Source organism: Erithacus rubecula (assembly GCF_903797595.1).
Source record: "Erithacus rubecula genome assembly, chromosome: 3".
NCBI classification, from domain to species: domain Eukaryota; kingdom Metazoa; phylum Chordata; class Aves; order Passeriformes; family Muscicapidae; genus Erithacus; species Erithacus rubecula.
Window position 1 is genome coordinate 43745606 of NC_136689.1, and position 23968 is coordinate 43769573.

The following is a 23968-nucleotide window of genomic DNA, read 5'->3' on the forward strand; positions in this document are numbered from 1 at the left end:
GGCCTGGAGGAGATGTGATCAGGCATAGAGGAGCTGTTAGCAAGTCCCAATAGGAAGTTTTAAAAGAATGTTCTAGGAACCTTTCTATGCTGAAAACTTTTGTGCATTTGGGAGCAAAATAGGGTCATCATGTCTTCAGTGTACCTAGGGGCTGACATTCCAGCATTATTAACTTGTGCTGAATGGTTCACACTGTTCTCCAGTCAGAGAAAATATTGGTCCTATTAATTTCACAATTTTATTTTTTGTCACTATGTGCAAGCTTAGCTATTGTATGAACTTTCTGAGAAGATCAATATCAACTTGCTCAGCTTTCATGATTGCTCCATGTCTTTTATGGCTGTCAATGTTATTTCTGTTTTGAGGGTTTTATTTCTCATACATGGTACTGTGTATAGACACAAAGTCATAGTCCATGACTTTGACTAGAATCTTCTGTAGTAGAAGAAGGATGAATAAAATGACACACTTTGGTCACTAACAAAATTAAGACTTCAAGCATATACTTTCAAGATCATTAATGTGAACAGAAATAACTGTGCTTAAGTATTTTCTTCTGGCTTTCCTTATGGGAAATAAAATTTCCTCTCTTCAGCTTGTTAGTGTCTTTCAAAAGTTTTTTGCATCTCTACCACCTCATTTGTTACTTTTGCTTCAGATGGAAAAGTGGCAAACTCTTACTTGTTTGGGAAGTGTTCAGATAGTGCTAGAGTTATGATAGTAACCAACCCAGCATGTTTGGCAATTGAATGCTTTTTGCTGCTTCAGTTACTAGTATTTTTGGGGGGAGTTTCTGACAAAAGGGATATATCCTTCCTTTCAGTTACTGCTCCTGTGATTTCCTTCAGGGAAAAGTTTCCAAGTCCATGAAGTCTCACTGCCCTGTATGAACTTATAAATTCAGTTTAATTGCCAAACAGCATTTAGAGCTGTGGTCTAGATTAACTTCTGGGTTTAATGTTATATTTCTGCTATTTTTTATCTAAATGTAATATCATTGACATTGATTTAAATGGATTATGTTCTCATACATTATTGCTTCATTTACATAAAATAATTTATGGAAGAATATATTGATATTCTAATGCAAAAATTATGATGCTTCTAGTTAATTAATTAGAGGTGTCAATAATTTTCTAGAATTATACCACATGAAATTCTCATTACAGTACTTTCCTAATTCTAATCTCAAAACCATTGAGCTGATTATGTGGGCAGGCTCTTCTGCATGACACATTAGTGGTTTGTCCTCTGATGGTGTTTTTACCATGGTAGCTTTAGCTCAAATCTGATTATTAATTTTAATAATCTAATTCATAAATCTAATAATCACAATTAATAAATATAATTATTAATTGTGGAGCGGCTCATTATGATCATTACACACTCCTGTGAAGTCCCAGAGTAAAAAATTCACAAATATTTAAAGGTTTTTATGTTTGAAAACTGAGGTTTAGAAAACCCATAGTTTTAACATTGTAGAAATCACCCAATTGTGAAAGTTTAATCATAGATTTAAAACTGATTGTGATCTAAAGCAAAAAAGAAACAAAGAGGAGGGGCAAGATAAGTAGAAATATCCCCGTACAAGAGCATCTAAGCTTAACCTTGAGTAGCAGAATTTCTGAGGAAAGGGATTTGTACTATTCCTTCTGCATACAGAAGTAGGATAAGTATGATATTCAAACAGTGCACTCACATCCTGCAGTTTTCAAAAAAGAAGATGGATTTGATGGTGTCATTGAACCCTGGAAGAATGAGACATAGTTCTTGGAAGCCTGAATTTTAAGTAGTGTTAATTAAAATATGACCTGCTGTCTTTTACTTCTCAGTTGAATTCGTATTTTTTCTTTCATGTTTTTATTCTATCACAGGGATTTTTATTTTTTTAACTACTCAAAATGCACTTCTCTTGAATGTAGCTGGTATTGGTTGGTGTGCTTCCACTCAAATGTCCTGGAAATGCAGATAAGAGAGCAATGTGATATGGTGTTATGAGACATTTCATGAATGTCTCTCAAGAAATGCTTCCTTCACTTATGTGCATATTTGCAGTGTCACTAAGGAGGGAGTCTCATAGTTTTAATCCTTTTGATTTCTTATTTTATCAATCTGGTTGAACAATCATATAAAAGCAAAAGTCAGATGTTATCCTAAAATGTTTTTGCTTGTTGAAGATGCAGATTAGTAGACTTTAGTTAAAATTTGAGAACTGGTTACAAAACTCAAAGCCAGTGTTAATTTTCTTGCAGTGGAAACAGCAGTGAATATTGATAGCATGCAATGCGAGTCAAATTAATTTTTTAAATTAATCAGTGTTTCTCTTTACTGAAGCTGATGTCTGTTAGAATGTTTTCATGCAAGTTAGAAAAGTTTCAAGAATGGAAATGAATGGGTTTGTGACAAGCTTATATTTGTAGCAATTCATTTTCTTTTTAATTTTGAATGCCAGAATAGTAGCTGTAGTACTTTGAAAATATTTAAGACTAAATATATTCTCTTTACATACGTAATATAGGTACTTCACCTCTGAACTTTTCAGCCTTGATGTAGCTGTAAAGCTGAACACAACTTTTTAGGAAGAAAATATTTAGTGTGCATATTTGAATTTGGCAAGTCTGCCTTTCTGACCCTAATTTTTATGTGTATTTAACTAGCATTGGTTTATTGATCAAAGAAAATGACTGGGGAAGGAAGGGATCAAGCCAAACGAAATTAGAGGGAAAAAGTTTTAGCAGAAAAGATAAAGTTTTAATCCTAAATGAAAATTTTGTTTCATTTTCATATTTATTTTAGACATTTGTCCTTCATGAAATTCAGTCAAATTTGAAGCAAAAATTGTTTTTATAAATGGTATATTAAGGCACCTCATGGAAAGGATTACAGTGCAAATGACTTTGAGATGTTAAAGCTCAGTTTTGTTCTATTAGTTTTATTGTGGTTCTGATATCAAGGAGGTAGCTCATTTTACCAATTAATCTGTACTAACAGTTGTATGGATCTGTGTTAATAATTGGATGGATCTTCAGGAACTTTCAAACTCCTAATTCTATCATTAGTCAAATGAAGGCTACTTGTTTCTATATGACCATTTTTAGCCTTCAACTAGTGGGTTCTAAGCAAAATGTATTATTGTGTGTGGATATTACTACAAGTAGAAGGTGGAGAAGTCATTGGGTTTCGGTAGGATGAAAACCAAACAATTTTCCCCATGGAAACCAAACAGTGCTTTGCACATGAAAACCATTCATTTGAAAAAATATCAGAGAACCATCTCTGAACCTGTTCTTAATAAAATAAAAATATCTGTTTTTAATTGAGGTAACCATTTGAAACTACCGGTCTGCTCATTTAGCTATTTAATCCTTTTGTACATCAGTAAAGAAGGCTTCTTCTTGCCTTTTATCCTAAGATACTGAAGTGTTTATTGCAGCCTTAAGCCTCTTCCAGCTCCTGCGTAAGAGCTGACTGATGCGAACAATAGAGGGCGATCTGCGGTTCATTGTGCAGGAATTGGGCTCAGCTCTCTTCTAGGACCATCAGCTTCCACACCCCATTTCTTGATGAAGTGATGCATTCAAGTTGTCCGTGGTCACAGCTGGGCTGCAGATGCTGCAAATCTTTTTCTTCAGACTGCTGCAACTCAGGTGTTTGCTGCATTAAATTCTAGAGGAATTAAGTTGTCCAGAGTACTACTGTGTGCACTCTGAGCAGAAACTGCACTTTAAGGCAAACACTATATTGTGTCACCCTTGAGAAAATAAAAAGGCACTTCTGTGGACTTGGTAAAGACAACTGTAAAGGGAATATGTGTGCCAATTTTAGTCTCTGTCTGCAAACACAAGCTGGGAAAACACCACATCCTTGGGAACAGAGGGGTTGAATTGTGTGTATCAGCATCCCATTAGTCATTCAACATGTACACATGAGAAAACTCGCCTTCAGTTGTCCAGCTTTTCCTTAGAGAACTTCCTATCTTTGATGCAGAGACTACTGGTACAATTTCAAATCTGACCACAATCCTAAGAAAATACTCCAATCCAGATGCTTAGGTTCTCAATGCCATAGTGTTGGGTTGTCACTGGTGCAGAATGAGGCAGCTTGATTAGTTTATAGGGAGGACAGAAAATAACGGTTGCCTGCTGATTCGCCCTGTATTGGCTTTTGGTGACAATTGGAGTCTTATTCAAGATTTCAGATTGGGTAAGTCCCAAATCATCATTGCCTTCTAAGGACCCATCTAAGGACCCATTCTTCTTTGCTAGAAGTAAGTCTTGTCTAGTGGAAACATACTGATCTGAAAGGTTATTTTTGTTCTTGCTTACTTTAACCTGCTCAATTTTCCTCTCAGAAAAGTGAAACTAATTTGGTTTCTGTTTGTCTTACTTCCAAGCTTTTTTTTTCTTTATCCCTACTTTTGGAGCATTTGTTTTTCAAAAGACACCACCAATTTCAAACAACAAAATTATTTAAACTGAGACTGCTGCCAATTGTTTCGATAGAGTGAGAATATTTTACTCTTTTAGTTTTGGTTGCATTAACAACGATGACTATTGATAGAATCAGAAATAAAATTCCTGATTCTTAGTCCTATAATGTGACTGCAGAAAATAATGCTGTATTAAAAAGGAATTTGGATCAATTTAGAATGGGGGTGGGGGGAGGCATATAAAATTGTTTTTAAACTTGGGATATACAATACTAATCTTTACAGATGCTGTTGGACAGTAAGTGTTCTCCTTTCAATTGTTGTAAGAATCGGCATGCAAGAAGATGAAACTTAGCAGAACTAAATTTTTGTGTACTTTCAATAGGAAATAACAAATAATCATTGAGATCAAACACACATATTGATCCAAAGTGCCATTATCTCAAGCAAAATTGAAATAATGTGATTTCAGTAAACCTGAAAAGATCAGCAAATATTAACACAGTCCTCTGTATTCTCTTATTTTTATACCATTTTGGTACCTTTTTGCAGAATGATATTAGTGTTACAGGAAAGAGATTTTAATGCATATTTTGATGGGATGAAGATTTAAAAACTATTTCAGAGAAAGCATCAAATTATGTGCACTACAGACCAAAAGCATTGTATCTCTTACAAACAGATTTCATGCTGAGATACCTTCTTTTTAGCCTGACAATTTGAGATGCAAACTAGAGATAAATTTGTATTTAGAGAGGTTGTTGCATATGAGAAACTTGTTCATCTTTTTTTTTTTTTTTTTTTTGTTAGCACAGCTCTGTTGGGTTTTTTGTACAATTAACCACTTAATAATCTTCCAAGGCAGAGCTGCCCCAGCTTGTACAAACCAAAAAATTCTGTTATATTAGTTTAAAAATTCCAGTAATAGGGAACTTCTACATCCTACTGAAGTTAGTAGACTTTGAATTTGCTTACTGCCTTGCCTGATGAGGCTCACAAGTTTAGTGTAACTATTTTCAGATATACAGACCAACTGCTACTTTGTAATAATGAGAGAAAACTCTGACTAGAAATATAGCGGTGCCTGTCGAGTTAGCTGTGTGTTGTGACTTTCCATGTACTTCTTTATGTACTTCTATGTACTTTTCTTTATCATAGATTTGTAAATTGAAAATATGCAGTAGGTCTACAACAGCATTTTAAATATAAAAGGCTTTTAACATCCATTGCACTACTCTAGTTGATAAAGCCAATGGGAATTACAGAAGCCAAACATTTTGGTCAATATATCTAAGTTGCACTCTAATAATGGATTACATTAGCAGAGATGTGTTCAGAAGACCAATCTGAAGATTGCCCATATTGACTTGTGAGGCCCCCTGTTATCCCCATGGAGAGAATATAACCACATAAAGAGGTGAGAAGGTTGGGACAGAGGCCAGGGAGACCAGCAGGCTGGGATGTGCATGGGCTGAATCAAATATTGTCTGTACTTAAGAAGCAATGTTTCTTCATTTGCACAATGATGTGTTTACAAACAGTGGTTAGTTCCATTTTTATTGAAAGTGAAATATTCTTCTCCTCAACCATGCTCTTAGAAAAACAAAACCTTTTTTTTAACAGAATTAATTCCTCCTTGTGTCAGTCCCTTCCACCCACACACCCTGCATATGCACACAATAATTTAACATGACATTCAGAAAGAAAAAACAAACACCATTTACAATCAAGACATCAACCTACGTTTTAAAATTCAGATTATACAAGTTCAGTGCCTGAATTTGCATAGAAAATGCCTGGTTTGCATAATAACTTGAAAACTATTTACTTCTCTAATATTTAGTTTTTAACTCCATTTAGTCATAGTTCCTTCTGAAGGCTGCCAAAGCATTAATATTTAATTCTGGTACTTCTAAATTCTGGTCAAAATATTTGGTTTGGTTGTTTTCCATCCTCTAGGGTTGCAGTCGGATCTTTTGCAGGCCTCTGGCATCCAGAAGGTTTTCCCCTGCTCTTACCTTGTTTTTTTAATTGATTATTTAGGCCTTTCTGGTGGAGGTAATAATGGAGATTGGGAACTAAGTTTGAATCTGAGATTGTGCCAAGTGCTTTCTTTAGACCAGAAAGTTAACTTTGGTGGTTTTTTTAGAGGACTTATTTTGTAAGGATTTTTTCCAGCCTGTCATAATAGCATTAAGTACATCCTTTTGTTCAGTCAGCAAGGATTTTGTATGTATGACACACTGTAGCCAAACTGTACTCTTCTCAGAAACATGTAATTAAAGATGTCAGGAAATTGTAGGTTAGTGTTTGGAAGAAGTCTGACACATGGAAGTATCTCTGACAAGCCCTGTTGGTACTTAAGATTTTCTTTCTCTACATAGATAATGCTTAGCTATGTCATTACCTTCTTTGGAGAAATAATTTATTTTTATTCCTATCCCTTCAGTATTTTTTTTAACTTAGTGCTTCAGTGAACAATGTTTTTTTAAGTGCTATAACAATACTATAACTTCTGAAGAGAAATAGATATGAGCAATCTCGCCCAAATACAATACTGCAGGCTTGCCTGCACCAATACAAGTGTCAGAATGTGAATTAGGGGAGGTAGTGCCTGCATCCTGGTTTTCTTATTACGGAGAAGCATTATAAAACCAGAATGATTCAGAGTCAAGGATTTTAGTTATGCAAAAGAACTGGATATTTGAGAACTGTATTCCTTAGGAAAGAGTAGACTAAGAGACTGTACTGATTTATTTTGTATCCTGAGAAGATATGAAAGGATGAGCTATCAGGTAATTTAATGAAAGTAAGATTAATACAGGGAAATGTATTTATTTCTCTGAAAGGAGATGGGGACTAAGGAAATACATGTAGGTTTCATTTCACTTGGAAAATAGCTGAAATATTTAACAATTTGTCAGGTGTAGCAATCCATAAAGTTACTTGTTATTAGTAGTTAAAAGTAACAATGAGGTAATGATTCAGATTTATTAAAGCTGAAGTTTAGATCCAGTTTGGAGTGAGGTTCAGATGTAAAAACTCAGAATTTCAATAGCTTTTCTTAGGAGAAGTCATCTGCCAGAACCAGAAACAGGCCACAAGTTTGTATTTGTAATAGATCAGATTTTATCACTGCAGATATTTCTGTAAATAGGATCTGAAATTTCTGTATGTCTTTTCTAATGGGTTTTTATCAGAACAGATCAGAAAATAGTTTTGAGTAAACAAGAGCCAACAATTTGAGTATGTTTGAATAGAAGTAATGAAAAAATATCCCTCTGTCCCACAAGCGTAATTCATGTCAGAGCAAGATATAAAAATCATTACTCTAAGGTCTTGTCATGCCACACTTACAAATGTGCCACAGTAGCTGGGTTGGCAGAGTTGTGGTGCAAACCTCCCAAGTACTGATGTAGCATATGCTGAGAGAAAAACCTGGTTTTGTTGGCAAAGGTAGCAGCTGTCTCAAATCTCTGAGTGACATAAGCCACCTGACAAATGCACTCTTATCTCTGTCTAGCTGTAATATAAAGTGTAAGGATCCAAATAACCTGCTCCACTGAAAAACAAGCAAGCAACCAAATCCCAGAAGTCCCACCCAAGAGAGACAAATGTTTTGAAACAGCAGCTAGTGGAAGTTAAAAGCAAATCAGCATTTAGAAAGATGCTAGCTTAAAGAGACAAATGGTGCTGTATACCTAGCAGAGTATTGGTGTGCTGCCATGACTTTGAGGGGACCTATCTGCAGGGTTGGAAGTAAAGGTTTCCTATGCATCTGACATCTCCAAAAATTATTTTCAGATTACAACCAGAATTTCCTCCTCTGCTTAACGTTACTTGCTTTTGAGGCTAATTTGAACTTGCTGTGCTGATTTTTTACTGCAGTGAATGAAGAACAGTCATGATTAAATCATCAGGCTGGGAGAACGGTAACACACAGTCTGGTGTACAGCATATCTCAAATCACTGCATCTATTTTTGCAATGACTGTTAGACTGAATATTGCTTGAAGTTAAAATTTTGTTTTAAAAAGAAACACAGTTTTTAGCTTCTACACAAGTCAACAAGTTTATTTAAAGACTTAGAGAAACAGTTGCTTCACGGTAATCTGTTAACAGGAGTGGAGAAGTAAGAGGGTTTTTTTAATGCTTGGAGTTTTCATAAACCAGGGTGTGATTTCACAAGATTTCAGCTATCACAGCAGCTGAAAGGGAGTGGGCTGACTCTTCTCTCTGGTTCTTCCTTCCTGCCCCTGCCACATAGTTCTGTCTTTGCCTTGCATCAGCTTCTGTGCTCATGGACGAGATGTGCCAGTTCCACTTGCTGACCTGGCAAAGAACAGCTAGGTAGTTTTCTGGTAGCTGGTAGTTTGCCACCATAGATAATTTTCTGCCACTTTAGCAACCTGATTTAATTTAATGTGAAATTGGGTGACTACTAGAACCCATCTCTTTCTGTAATAGCAAAGTCATAATTTGTATCAAGCGATTTAGTAAAGCTGTGCCCTTAGGGTGAGGTTTCACAGGATGCCCACATTGTTTTTGGAGCTTGCTGCTGTCAAAAAGAAGAATCCCCCAGGTACAAGTTTCCTACTGCTTTTCCCTGCGTTTGGTGCTGCCCCCTTTTTCAGCTGGCTCAGCTCATTCAACTGGTGAAACCAGCAAAAGTGTAAACAGGTTTATGTCAGTTCAGTGAACTGTACTGAGGGGTATCAGACAAGTGCCATAGCCAGCATGGATGTGGACTGGCACTGGGTAGACTCAGAGGGGAAGAGGAAAGGAGGGAAACTTCTTTCAGCAGAGGAATTCAGAGGAATGCAAGGTTGGCTCAGCTGTCTTGTGAAACCATGTTACTTCACACAGTAACACAACCGTTTTCTCATTGTGAAGATGCACTCTGGTATGGAATTCATTTTGAAGATTTAAAAAAATCTTCTGTCATTCAAAGATACTAAGAAAATATATGCATTTTCCCCTCACAATTAGATGGTCCCAAATCAAAGGTGAATGATAATAAATAGAATTCAGGTTTGGAGTTGTTGGGAGCCATAGACTATCTACACTGTGTGCCAAGTAAAGGAATTTTTGTTTGTTGTATTTTTTATGCAGTCTAACTCTTTCGCAAAGAAAACTGAGTTTCCCTGTGTTTCTTCCTTGAAATGGAAGAAGAAGAAAAAAAAAGGGGGGGGGAAGAAAAAGGTGTTTCTGTAGCCATTAACACCCTAATTAACACCTTACTCTTCTTTCAAATGGGCTGGTTGGAGAGTTGATGGAGATGCAGCAGCTGGAGGCAAAACTTTCTTGGTGAGTAAGCTTGCAGCATGAAAGGAGGGGGAAATCATAAAGAAAGAGCTCGGTTAATGTCCTGAAAAGAAAAAGTGTAAGATCTTGAAATAGGACGATGAATAAAAATCAGTATTAAAATACCAGCGCTGGATCACTGCTGCTATCACTTGGCGTGTGTTTGTTGGAGGCACTTCTGCTGCACTGCAGGCTGGAAGGAGGTTTGCCAGCAGAGCTCACTGGGGGAGCCTCCCCCTCAGCTCCACAGCAGAGAGCCGCCTTAACTCCACATTCGAATGAAAATAGTCACTGGGGCAAGGCAACTTTTTGTGGGGATAACTGTGTCTGTGGGAAAGTTCTTGCCAACATTGTTAATGATACAGTTTCACGAGTGCTTTAAGCCAGCCTGTGTGTGGGCTGGCGTCAAAAAGGGAGGTCCCAGCCATGTGTTTCTGCCGCCTCTCTGGTGCCAGTGTGAGCGTGAGTGGTAAACTGTAAAACTAACCCAGGGAAAAAAGCATGGGAGGGGTTGGCCAGATCGCATCCCCGATTTCTCACCATCTGATTGCACAAATGCCAGCGCTGGCACTGGGGAGGTTGTCTGGGGGGCGGAGGAGAGAGAGTCTGCAGCTGCAGCTCCGGCCCGGGCTGTTTTACAGCGATGGAGAGCGCGCAGTCTGAGGCGGGGGTGGGGATTTTTATTATTATTATTATTATTATTCTAAATGAGTCATGTCACTGTGGCACATTTCAGGATAGAGATTCTGTCCGGGGGGCATTCGGTGCTTAGAGAGGCTGGCTGGCTGGCCCGGCTCTGGCTCGATGTAGGTCAGTGAGGAGTGCGGTCTCTTGTTCCCAGCATATCACTACAGCTACTGCCAGCAGGAACGCAGCGTTTCTTAATTAATTTTGCTCCGCGTAATACTGCACACACCTAAGCCTCTGATGAAGCACAACCATAGTTTCCAGTTTAACAATTATCAAGGCGTGTCATTAATATACAGTTACATATGCTAAGTCCTGTCTTATGTAAGCAGTAACACACAACAAGGTGTGTTTTAGTCAGCCAGTGTGCATACATCTTGATGTACTGGGGCAGCAGTGTTGCTGAGGGCTATAACACACCCAGGGTGTGGGTATATTAGCTGACTAATCCACATTTTTTAGTGTTACTGTGCTTATTAAATGCATTGAAGGGAAAATTTAAAAAGTAAATTAGAATCTGAATTATGAAGAGTCAACCCACTGTGTAACTGTAAGTGCGCAAAAACATCTCGAAGAAGTAAACGAAACTGCAGAGCTGCTTCTACCTTTGAACCTTCCCTTTTTGGGTGTCTTCCTCACAGGTAGCAGCCAGGGGTTGTGGTTGATTTGGTTGTGGAAACAGCAAGTCCATGTTTACTGAGCCATTATTCCCTCAGATGCTGCTATTAATCTTGGTGATGTTGTCGTGATCTGAGTCTCAGCTCTAGAACTGCAACCTGTATGTAAGGGGAAAAGGTTAATGGAAACTCATTTTCTGTACATTCTATCTGATATAAATTTTTCTGAGTTTTTTTTTCCATGTATCTTAGGAAAGAAACATTTTTGCCTTCATATTTGGACCTTGAAATTCCAAAATGATCAGTTAATTTTAAATTGAATTAGTAGTTACCTGCATCATGTGCAGGTGATTTTGCTAGGAGCTAGATCAGGTCTTAATGATGAGCCATTTTCAGTTCATTGAAGGAGATGTATAAGCTGTGAGTGATGCAGATGCACAGAAAGTGACACAGTTCCACTGGGGTTTGTGTTCTCAGCTTCTTGGGAGTCTGCACTTTCATCTCAGATGTTTCTGCACTGTATTTTTTAGTATGCCTGTACCCAGCATTCATTTTCCATCTCTGCAGTGTTTCCTTCTCTGAGCAGGAATGAACCTGTTATTAGCTATTTTAAAAGGTACTGGGTTTGTTTGGTTTCCAGTCATTTTGCAGTTTAAGGATTTTAGTTCTTAAAGCTAATGGTGATGATCATGTATAAACACCTGCTTTCCTTCAGCTCTGAAACAGAAGAAATATGATGCTCAAAGAACATCTATTGGACATTCACTGCTGACCTGGTGCTAAAATGATTGCTGTCTGTTAGCCACCCATTCTCAACATATTAACGATGCCTGATTATAGTAATTCTGCTATTAATATTGAAATTAATAATTCAATAGAAATTAAATAACCTAAACAATAACTTTCCATTCCCCCCAAAATCACTCTAAAAGTTCTTCCAAAACTTTATTTATGTATTTATTAAAACAAATTGCTGATGAAACTTTAAAACATATTGTTATATAGACTTTTTGTATTTTAATATATTTTACTTATTTTCCAGTGAAAGTGTCCAGGTGCAATCAGATTTTGCATCTTGTGTAGTAGCAATATGCCTGTGCACAAAAACAGAAGAGGTGTCACTGCCATGCAGAGCACAATGTTTAATTGTCCTTAGTTTACCTGTTCGGCTGACAATTCGAGTTTGATACAGTTAACCCAGCATTTTGATTCTCCTTTCCTGAGCTGGTTGGTTCAGTTTGTTTTTTTCCCTCCATATCTTGGGCCTTGTCTAAGTTCTACAGAACTTGCCAGACCTTGCATGCTTTGGCCTAGTTTGTGTGAGCCTGACCTTTGACCACCATTCAGAGTTCAAATAAATAACATAAGTGACTGTTATATCCGTGAATCGTAGCATCATTTCAGTTGGAAAAAAACATTGAGAAAATCAAGTCCCACCATTAGCCCAAGACCACCAAGTCCACCAGTAAACCATGACCCTAAGCACATGCCCAGTTTCTGCTTCTAGTAATGCAATATTTAGCTGGTTTGGTTGCACAATAATTTTTTTTTTTCTTTCCCAGTTACATTAATTATGATAACAGGTAAGCTGTTTTCTTACTGTGAATGTGATGCTTTAGAAAATGTCACCTTTACTCCTTACAGCAGGAGGCTGTAATATGTGAAGGTGTTTGGTGTTTTAGATGTCTTCCTAGAAAACACAGTTAAAGAAAATATCTTTCAGAATATTCTCTTTTATGATCTATCATCCTTAGTTAAGAGTCCTTAACAGGATGAAAAATAAGAACTTAACATCCAATGAATGAATAATTTCCTTAAGCAATTTGATAGCAGTGTTAGATGCAATCCATTGTAGTGTAGTCACAAAAACTGTATTCTAGTGACAGAAGGTGGAAAGTTATCTTAATTATTTATCTTCAGTCATGGCGAAATTATTGCAAGCAGATATAACAGAGAAGTAGTTAGCATCTACCTCTGCTTTAGAACTGGAAAATAAATTACAGCCTATGTTAATTGGAGCTCATTTAAACATGGTGCAGAATGCCATTATCTGTGTGGTATGGTACTATGGTTCAAAATCAAAATTTACTTAAAAGAGGTTATTAAATTTCCTCCTAAGTATTCTAGTTCAACTCCTTCATTTTTCTTGATAAATTGGAAAGTTGGTGTTTAGGAGAATGAATGACTTAAAAAATTGCTTGTTATCATTAGGGTAATTTACATAGTATAGAACAAGCCACTGACGTGTATATTCTACTTGCTCAGTGTAGGTGTGAATCATCAACCAAAGCTATTACATGTCTTAATCAGTTCTCCTGTATGTGATAGTGGGATTAATGCATATGTTTTCAGAGAAAAAAATCTTTTATATTGTCCTGATTAGATCCTGTGGATTTAATTTTATTTCTAAAAATAAGTAAATCTCCTGCAGAAAACTTCTGTATTAATTCCAGCTAATTCTACAACCTTAGAAGTTATTTAATATCCCAATAACTGTAGTAACTACCTTTTTGTTTAAAATTACTTTGATGAACCAGCTTTTAACATTAGTAACTTGATCCAAAGGAAAATAATTTCATTTGAGAAATTTGTGAAGACCAAACCTCATATGTCTGAGTTTTGTTTGGACAGGTAGGTGAGGGGTAGCCACTCGTGGTGCGTATCAGTGACAAGCTCTTCTGCTCCTTAGTCCCAGATAAGGTGAGGCTACAACAGAGAAACTCCTAACTCTCAGTGGCATTGTATCAGCAAATCAAATCAGCACAGGCTCACAGTGGGAAGTTGAAATGACGAGGTGTGAGTGGATTTGACACTGTATCTGTAAAATATTTTTGCATTAGAGATGTTGAATCACATATAGTAGGAAATCTATTATGAGAACTTAGAATTTGTATTTTATTGTGTTCTGTTTATATTACTACAGATGTTTCATAACCGATTCAGTATTGCTTGAGAGTATGAAACAGTGTACTTGGGCAATACTCCCATCACAGCCTTGCAAATTATAGTGATTTTTATTTATCTCAATTTCCTACAAGGAAAGTAAAGTTAGAAGTCCAGGAGAACCATTGTTCAACTGGAATAGAAAAGAGGGAGCATTTCTGGGTGTATCCATTGGATCTTCTCAGTGCAGCTGAGTAGGCTGAATGGTAGCAGACAGGAGATGCTTTACAGCCTTTGTGTGGTAGCAATAGACACATTTAAATGTCTATAATCCATAGTCTTATTCTAGTTTGATTTCTAAAATAATAGGGACACAGGGAAGACAAACAGCTGTTCTGGGAAGTCTTTATGGCAGCACAATGCTTCGAAGAAACATTGTGGTGATGCTAGTGAGACAGAGCATGCTTAAAAGCATGTTAGCCAAAAGACAGCAAAATAGTAATTTTTTCTTTTCTCTTGTGACATAGACAGGGATTAATATGGCATGTGTGGTTGCTTATTATTGGCGTTTTCTGACTTTTTTTCATCTTATAACAGTTACCTGTAAACTTTAAGATGTTTCATCTGTGATTTTTGATAATAGGTGTTCAGGTTGAAACTTTCATAAGCTATTCTTGATTAAATTTTCAGTTTTCTTGAAGATTCCAAAGAGGTGTTATGTTGTTATCTTTATTTGTTTGTAGTTTTAAAAATTCTTCTGGCTTTTGTTTAACTCTGCTTTTCTGAGACCTTACTGCCTGTGGCAGGAATTTGACTTCTGTTTTGGCACTGTGCATTTGCCATCCCTTGAAATCTTTCCCTAACTGAAATGTTTTTAAAAGCTTGAAACCTTTTTTAAAAAGTGGCAGCTTCTTACATGCTCATTAAAGATTTCTTCCATTTTAGAAGCAAGTATCTGGAAATTCTCTTCTCCCTGAGTATGCTAAAGCTTCTTGCAGTAAGCAGCTGGTTGTATGGTCCCCCAGCAGCTGCTACTTCCATTTAAACACTGTGTTCATCATCCCAGTCTGAGCCTGAACCTGAATCTTATCTTCCCCACTCCCCAGTGTAATAAGATTTTAAGTATGCCATACCTAAAAATAAGTATGTTCCAATATAAGGCAAGGTAGTGTAGCAAGACCCTGCACTTCATGATTCTTACTTTGGGCTAAAATGAAACAGAGCTACAGAACTGACAGTAGAACTTCAAATTTCCCAGTATATTCTGGGTCACAAGAGTCAATGGTCCTGAAAATGTAGATTTAATGCCTGAGCTAGTGTTTTCATGTCTGTTGGTTTATTGTGATCTAATGTTTGACTTCCCACTGATTGGTCTTCATTGTCTCATGGGAATCAAACCCACAATTGAAGCAAAGTCTGTTTTAGCCATCTCTTTAAAGTGTGCACTTCATTCCTTACAGGTGTATTTTCTGTGCTCCGTTTAAAAGTCAGTAGCTGAAAACTTTGCTTATTGTTTTAAAAACTGATTTCTTAGTGAAAGGCTATAAAAAATTATATCTGACTGATCTTTCAGTTATTCTTGATGAGATGGTGCAGTTGTATGCATCAATGTTAAGCATAGCTCATATTTGTTTAGTGCCCAAGTCTGATTGCTGTTCAGGAGCTGAGGGATACAACCTTGGGCAGCTGAAGAAATTTTGGTGAAAGTGAGAACAGCTGAACAGTATGGCAGGGTTGAACCAGCTTTCTCATTTGAAGAGAAGTAGAACATTTCACGTTTATGGCATGCAAGTCTTAAATAATCATAAGGTCTTCTCAATGTCCAGTGTTTTGTTGGTTTGGTGGGTTTTGAGGGGGTTTAGGACTTGGTTTGAGGGTTTACTTCCAAATCTATAACTCATGAAAATAATTTTCAGCCATGTCAGACACACCACTATAAAATCCAGTAATGACTTTTACATTTATGCATGGCTTTCCTTTCTAGGAAAAACATTTATTGATTTGAGCACATATTAGGTGCCTCAGGTAGTGGCACTGTGATTTTGCAATTCTGAAACACTGGTTAAATAGGAACATAATTTTTAATTAGGTTCCCCTGTGCTGAACTTCTTTCAGCCTAGTCTGTTCTCCATCACTTTGCTGGTCAGAAATTGTTGACCTTTAGATTATGCTGCAAAATCCATCTGTTGCTGCAGGCTTCTGTAAAGAGAGATGTAAAGAAATATTATCTCCTGTCAGTCAGCCATGTAAACAAACTTGAACACAGGCAGCGGCACAGTTTCCAAGATCTGAGTTCTTTCAAAATAAGGAGGGAGAGGAGAAGCTGTGAACCAGTGCTCTCTATTCACTGGAGAATCCTTTCTCAGCTGTTGCCCTACTAAAATGCCATTGTCCTATTTTCAAATCCCCCTGCTCTCCATGGGAGATGCTGCTCTGTGGATAACCCTAACCACTAATTAAATCCTCTCCTGTGATCTCGGAAGACAAAGGCCATAACCTCCATTTGCTTATCTCTCTGTGCGCTCCCCAGTTGCCAGCTTCCAGCTTGTTCTTATGGCAGTCTCACCCAGGAGACTTCCTTGTTAGCAATCTGATATTTGCAGTTTTTGTTACATACCCATCATCTGTCTGTTTCCATACCCTAACCACTCTTTGACATTTCCCCTATTTTAGTGTTTTCTGAACCACAGCCTTTAAGGCTGTCTAGAGAACTTAGTCTTGTTTCTTCCCCCCATATGTTGGTTGGTGACGTACTTAGTAAGTCTTTGGTTAACTGATTAACTACAAGTTAGTAGTACTAATGGGTTTTAGGTGTGGTCATTCCAGTAACTTTTACTTATATAAATGCCACTGATGTGTCTGAAGTCTCTGAGTCAAATTTAAAGTGAGACTGACGAATAGTTCTCCTAATTACAACGCAGTGGGGTTCTTGGTCCTTCACTTGCATTACATTAATTGTCAATGCCTTTTAATGATGCAAATTTTCCTCCACTGATCTGGTAACCACCTGTACTCAAAACTATTTTGGTTGTTCTCGGATGCGTTTGCAATGTTTATTTAATTTTAACTTCCTAGATTTTATTATTCTCTCAATTCTAAACCTGTGATTTCCATTTCTCATTGAAATGCTATCATATCCTAGTTTTACTGCACTGGCATGTCCTATGGCAATAGGATTCTTTAATCTCATAAAACTTATAATAAAACTTCTTTATTAGAAGTTTTATTTCATTTACAAAATGAAAAATGGTTCTGCTTTTCTTGGCTCTGAGAATCTATTCAGAGGACTCCCACAATATGTGCCCATTACAAAATTATCCTCTTCTCATAGTTTTATGTATCTTAATTCTTTCCACTGCCTTATTATCCTTTCAAAAAGTGCTTACCAGTGGTGCTCACATTGAACAAGAGCAAATACATCCATAATTTGTTCTCAGATTCAAAAGCTAAATATGCTGTTATGATATATTTGTATCCTTGTCATATATATGCTACAAATACATGGGAACATGCTCTTCAAAATCTTCCCTCATTTCTGTTTCTCTGTGCAAATTCAGAAGTGGCACCATACAAGAAATGTTATTCTGAGTGTCAGTTTTGAGGAGAGTCTCTCTTGTGTATGAAATTTTTGGATGGAAATGTGATAAAGGATGGACACAATTAGAAGGTGTCTCATCTCCAGGAGCTTTATCCAGGAAATGTTTAAAGGGAAAATATAAAAAATAATTTCAAGCTGATGAAATAGTCTTCCTTCATATGAGTTGTCCATCAGAGGACTTCCTATGGTCTGCAGTCTTCTATCTCTCTTAGAATGTTTATGTCTGTAAACATTGAGGTGCTAAAAAAAAGCTTGTTGGAAATGAATGGTGGTAATTTAGATTATTGTTTGTGTTGTTCTACCAAGTTGATTAGTATGTGTTATTTAGCAAAGTCAGTCATCCAGGTTATACTCTGAGGTATGTACTTCTCAAAAACTTGTCAAAGAGACAAAGATGCTACTCTTCATGTTTAGGGGTAGTTCTCATTAATAGCTCAATTTTTTCACCAAATGAACATACATCATCTGCAATGGAGGTAAGAATTTATCACTATTTATAAAGATTTTGAGAAATTACTGGAACTTTGTAGGAATTCACTTCCTCAACTGACACAAAGTATTCTCCTCCTGAAGAAGGAAAGTCTTGGACTTACACCACAAAGATAACTTTTCAGACTTCTGATTTTTGCCTGTCACATAGTTTGATCATCTCAATCTGATTTTTCCATATATAGAATTGTCAAAAAAATTTTAAGGTATTACAAAAAGATATTTTAGAGCAATTTAACTAATTGAGTCAGTTGATTCCAGTGGTAATTTTCCAAGAAATTGTTGAGCTTGTAGTTCTGATATGCAGCCGAGCAGGTAAACTATTATCTAGACTAAAATTTTTTAAAGGGCTCCAGGGATCATTTTGGCACTTAACTCTGAGTTCTCTAAGGCTGAACTATTAGCCATGATAATAGGAAAGGGATGGGTAAACAGAAAGATAAATACAGTGGATTACATAAGAGTCAATATAATGTCTGTGGAGGGAAGCCATATTTATCCAGTTCCTCCAAGTGAGTCAATAGTGTGTGAAGAATTGCAACCTGTTTGATATAGTGAACTGGGAGTTTGAAAAGGCATTTCTTAAGGCTTCTTAGTAGAACTTTCAAAAGCAGCTGGGAGAAAGCATGAGACTGAGAAGTTCTTCTCACAGATTAATAGCAGCTTAAATGGTGGAAAATAGTAATAGCTAGTATTGCACCGTAAGTGTTGTTATTTTCATAAGCCCACCAGGATCTTTGCTCTGCAATGCATTCATAAATTACCTGAAAAGAGAGATGTAGAATGATATGACAAAGAATTTTGGATGATACAGAATTATTCAAAACCAAGGCTAATGGTGAAGAGTTGCAAACAAATCAAAATATTGATTGAATGGGTGACAGAATTCTGGTAACATTCATTATCGGTAACAATAAATACTGAATAATGTATATAGAGAAAAATCCTCCTAACTCTTTGGAGGATAGCCTCAAGACTTTGAGGTTTGCTGAAGAAAAATATCCATGAAGCCAGAAATTAGTAAGGAGCTCCCCTGTGGCTGGTCTGGCCCTTTTGTGGACTGCTACCTGGTGTAATGGGCACGAGCTCCTAATTTTGACTAAGGTCAGCCTTTGGTCATTATTACAATAGTCAGTCAGATAAGATAGGCTTTGTAGAGGATTTTTGGAAGTTTAGGCTTGATAGGAAGGAAATATCTTTTCTTCGTAATGGAGGTGCTGGGATGTAGAGCAGGTGTGTGCCTGCTCTACAGTCCTTGGGCTGCAGCAACAGAAGAAGGACGAGTTGGGGAAGGGCTCTGTCAAGTTGTCACCAGTGCCTAAAGTTGCCATCCAGGAGCCTAAAGGCACTTGTCCTATTGATCCTTGAGTGACAGGAGTGTAACGTCTGGGTCCAAATAGACCACTGGGTTGAGGCACATTGTTCACGCATCCAGCTTCTTTGGGAGGAGATTGGAGCATGTGTGTACATCTACTCTTTGTAAAAGTAAGAGGGTACCAGGAAGCTTGTTAGCAGCCTCCTGGTAGAGAATTATACCCCTCTAACAGATCTACAGGAAATGCAAGAAGAAAGGGCTCTCTATGTACACCGTTTCTCTCTGGATCCAGTTCATTCTGGCTCTTGTGGGGTTGACCACAAACGGAGATTGGGAACAGCTGGAGCTGTAAGAGAAGGTTTAGGTAGGCAAGATAACACCAAGTGCCGATGTTTTTTCAGCATCTAGGTGAAGACCTACCTTGGAAGATAGGGGATCTTTCCTTCCCCAAATGACATAAATCAGACCCAAGACCTTGATTTTTATGGAAAGGTGGTAGCCAAGTACTTGTATCTTTAGAATGGGGTTTTTTTCTGGTGTCTTCTAAGGTGGTTTCTTCCTTCTCACCAACTATATTCCAGAGCACCGTATCTAGGGCTTTCTCAAGGACTCAAGAGTGCTCAGAATATTGGTGGTTGTTACCCTCTTATATCACTGTATCTACACATAGGTGATGAGTGCAGCAATGACCTCCTCTAATGATGTGAAGGAACCTGCCCCTGCCATGAATTTAATTTGTTGATTTTGTTCCCTAGGACAAATTTCCAGCATCTGGGTGCAAATTTCCTGCTCATGAGTGTCTGTGGAAGGATGGCTGGGAAAACTGGATGTGGAATGGATCAGGATACATAAGGCAGTGCACAAGGGGAAGGAAGTAGGAAAGGATTAGCAGGAGAGGAAATGGTATTTTCTCCAAAAATGTCTCTCTTTATCCCTGCTAAGGAATGTTTCTTGTATTTGGTGGCTTTGGCCAGCTGTAAGCATACCTGGTGTAAGCAGCATCTTAGAACCTACTGGAGCTTTTCGATGGCACTGAGGAGGGAACCATCTATGGATAGTCTGCAATGTCCATTGTTTAAAAGGACCACATTCCTTCTTCCTGGTCCAAGGGACAATCTCTTTAGATTTGTCCTGGGACCTAGCACAGGAAGAAGCTGTTTTCCCTGGTGAGACATGAACTTTATAGAGGGATCATTTGAAAAATACAACAAAGAATTTACCTAGTCTTACCTATTCCATGTAGTACCACCAGCACATGGCTGGATCTTGCTCTGATAACTGGTGGGTTTCGTCTGGCCATGTGGGTGGTGTGAGAGAAGCTCTTGCAGGGAGAAGGGGCTTGGATTATGTGGGGAAAGAGCACTTTTGGGGTAGAAGGAAAGAGGGAAGAAGGTTGTATGAGTGGAGCAAGTTCTGGTCATGTTGTATCAACTAATGTGTTCCCAACCACTGATTCATATGCAGGTAAGGTCAGTCCATCTGCCTGTGCAGGCTGTGGACTTTGCATGGCAGCTATTTGAGATTGATAGTCCTGTCATGTACCAAGAGCAAAGAACTTGAAGCCTAGAAGATGGACTCTTAATCTGACCTAGTCAGCACAGAGAAAAGGTAATATGTCATGCAGCTGATCTACCATTAGTAAACCAAGAATCACAATAATAAGAGTTGCAAATAGTTCACAGGCTAAAGTATGTTCAAACACACAAAATGTCTATAGAATAGCTATGACTAGTTAGTTAATTTAAATGATAGATTTACTGTCATTTATGAGTGAAACTAGATTCTAAATTCTCTAAGTACATAAATTACTGGAAATTATTAATTGGTTTTATTAAATGAGAAGGAGGATGAGAGAGTGCTATATTCTGAGCAACTGACATGATAATGACTGCTCCTACAGAAAAGCATAATAGAAAGTCATCTGAGTCACTCATTAACATCTACCACTGCCCTTTCTGTAAATTATAAGTCATTAAAGCCTAATATAGCTACTCTGGAACTTCAGTACTAATTTTTACCTTACTAAAATGTTTATTTCGTTTTACTGTAGTAGTCTTAGAGGCTGAAACGTATTTTGAACAGGTTGGGGAAAGTAAATGTGATCCAGAAAGCCAAAACCTTGTTTTATATTACTGTATTGAGAAATAAAAATTAATTTCAAGTGTTTCATTGTCAGTTTGCTTCTTGGTTTCACTGCAAAGAGTGATAATTTTCCTGGCAGTTCAACCTGTATTTTCTAAGAATAGAGTGACAACATCATCTTGGTTTTTACAGGTCAACGGATGTCCACCAGTTGGGGGAACTTTGTGCTGGGCTGAATTTAAATCAGCAGTTTAGATGTGAAAGATTCAATATCTCATTAGCAATCCCTTGATCCACCCAGTTGCCCTGGGTGCTTTTTTAGAATGATATTCCAAATCATTCTTCAAATCTTTATAAACAATCAGTTTTAAGTGCAACTGTCAGAAGATAAGACTTCCTGCTAGTTAGTTTTACAAAAAAAAAAAAAAAAAACAAAACAACCCCAGAACACTCCAAACCTAAAAAAGCAACACAGGTGTGAGCTAGGGGCTTTGATCAGACAGATATTCTTTTTATGTCAGATTTAGTCATTTTAGATTTTGTTTCTACATGTCTTATACTATGCTAGGGAGCAACCCAAATATAGTATTTAAAAAGGGTAAAGAGCTTCAAAATGAACCTCTCAGCCAATTTAGATTGACTTGAGTTCTTCAAATAGTGCAATAAATCTATTCTTTAATGTAAAAAATTATTTTTATCCTGACATAAAGGTAATTTCCAGGTACCTTAAACTTACCAAAAGAGGATCATAGACTTGGTTGAATCAACTATCCTTCAAAATCTCCTTTAAAATTCAAAAATCCTCTAACAAAGCACTGAGACTTTCTTTAAAAGTTTTGTTGTCACTATCTCGCAATAATAGTTTCCTTAATAGAGTGCCACTCATGTTATTTGCTCTCTCTGTTGTCTGGTCAGGACCTTTGTGGGTCTTTGCTGAAAGCTGGATTTGCTGGTGTCAACAGGAATTGAGTTTATTTCTTTTCCTGGAACAGTAATGAGAGCATCGCTTCAGCTTTGTGTTGTGATGTGATTAAGTTTGTGCTGTGACTCAGTTACCTAAAACCTGAAGGACAAAGTTGTAAGATTGATTGATTGGTGGGCACAGGAGCAGGATATTGTGGCAGATATCCAGGTGCTCATTCTGCATATGAAACCATTGTGTTTTTAAAAGAATACTGTGAGAGTACGTAAGGACTTCTTGTTTAAAAAGAATCTATCTGCCTGCATTTCTGTAGCTGTTAATATTTAAATTTTTGACCTAATCAGGTTAAGTGTAAGGACTGCAACATCTAATTTTAAGGCATACCTTGTTAATGGTAATTGTGCAAGGGCAAATGTAAAACACTGGTGTAATTAGCTGCACATCAGCAAAAGTGTCTGAGGAATTTTCACTTGTAACCTCTAAAAGAAAACAAACGGTGTTATGAAGTTAAAAATGCTTTATTTGTAACCTGTGCATATTTATTATGAATACCTTCATTGATAATACTGCTTTATGCTTTTTTTCCATAGTCAAAGTGAAAATGAGAGGGAAAAATACTCAGTTCACAGTCTGATTAGATCATAGCTGACATCTGTATTGTGGGTAGCTGCTTTTTACACAGTTTCATAGGACTGTTTCTTCAGCTGAAGCTGAGACTGCAGAAGTGATGGTGCTGTAAATCAGGTGTGAGGTTCAGTGCTATCCATTCCTTGAATACTATGTTTGCCCACAAGATAAAAGCAAAAATATATAATATAAGAAAATGTTTGTTCCTCTGCTCATACTGAAATACAGTGTATTTTGAGATAACAAAAGCTTCTTCCCTGAAAGACTTAATCATGTAATTTAAGATTGAACTTTAACTTGTTTCAGCAAGCATTTCATGGCAAAATAAACAAAGCTGGTTAACATTCAGCCACAACTGCTGGACTCATATTTATTAATTTTTTTTCCCCTTGGACTTGCCCTGCACTTTTAGAGAAAAGTCACTTCCCTAATTTTTTCTCAGTAGACATTGACTTCTAGGCTGTTTGTTCAAGATAAGCATCAAAATGAGAATGCAAAGGTCAATCTCTCCTGTATTAGAGAGTTACAAAGAGAAATGGTCAGCTTGTCTTCCAGCAAATGCTCCCCAATCCGAATTAAATTACTTCCTATAGAATAAGGGTTTTCTTTGGAAATTCAGCAGATTTTGTGTTTACAGGACTGACTGCCTTTGCTGTGTACTTTGCTGAAAGTTATCTTCTTGTCTTTCTACCTCTTTATCTCCACCTTTTAATGACAAAGTCTGTGAGCTCATGCCTAAGGCACTGTGGTGGTGGCAGCAGTGGAGTTTGCCCTGCACAGTCCACCACTGCCTCTGCTTCACTGTCCTGCCTCTCTGCTGTCTTTACTCCACTGACCTGGAAACCTGTCTTGGGCCAGCATTCGTGTACTCACACCTTCCTTGGTTGTTCCAGCTAAAGTGGGAACCAGAGCAAGTGAGATTAAAACAGGGATCTTATTCTCCCCTTCCTAGTTTGGGAACCACTGACAAAAAAATGGAACAGACAGTTGGAACAGGGATTTTAATTTTTTTTTTA

At 37.3% G+C, this 23968-nt stretch overlaps 1 protein-coding gene across 11 annotated transcripts in view; it reads left to right on the plus strand.

The window, feature by feature from the left end:
- ULK4 (unc-51 like kinase 4) overlaps positions 1–23968 on the plus strand; it is a 217325-nt gene that overhangs the window by 178128 nt on the left and 15229 nt on the right. The window contains exon 36 of one of the 11 annotated variants that reach the window (XM_079299923.1): positions 4715–4836. The exons of the other annotated variants lie outside the window; for them this stretch is intronic. Coding sequence (XP_079156049.1) covers positions 4715–4777 — 63 coding nt within the window. The 3' untranslated portion in view covers positions 4778–4836. Of the gene's footprint in view, positions 1–4714; positions 4837–23968 lie in introns of those variants that run through there. 11 annotated transcript variants of the gene reach the window in all.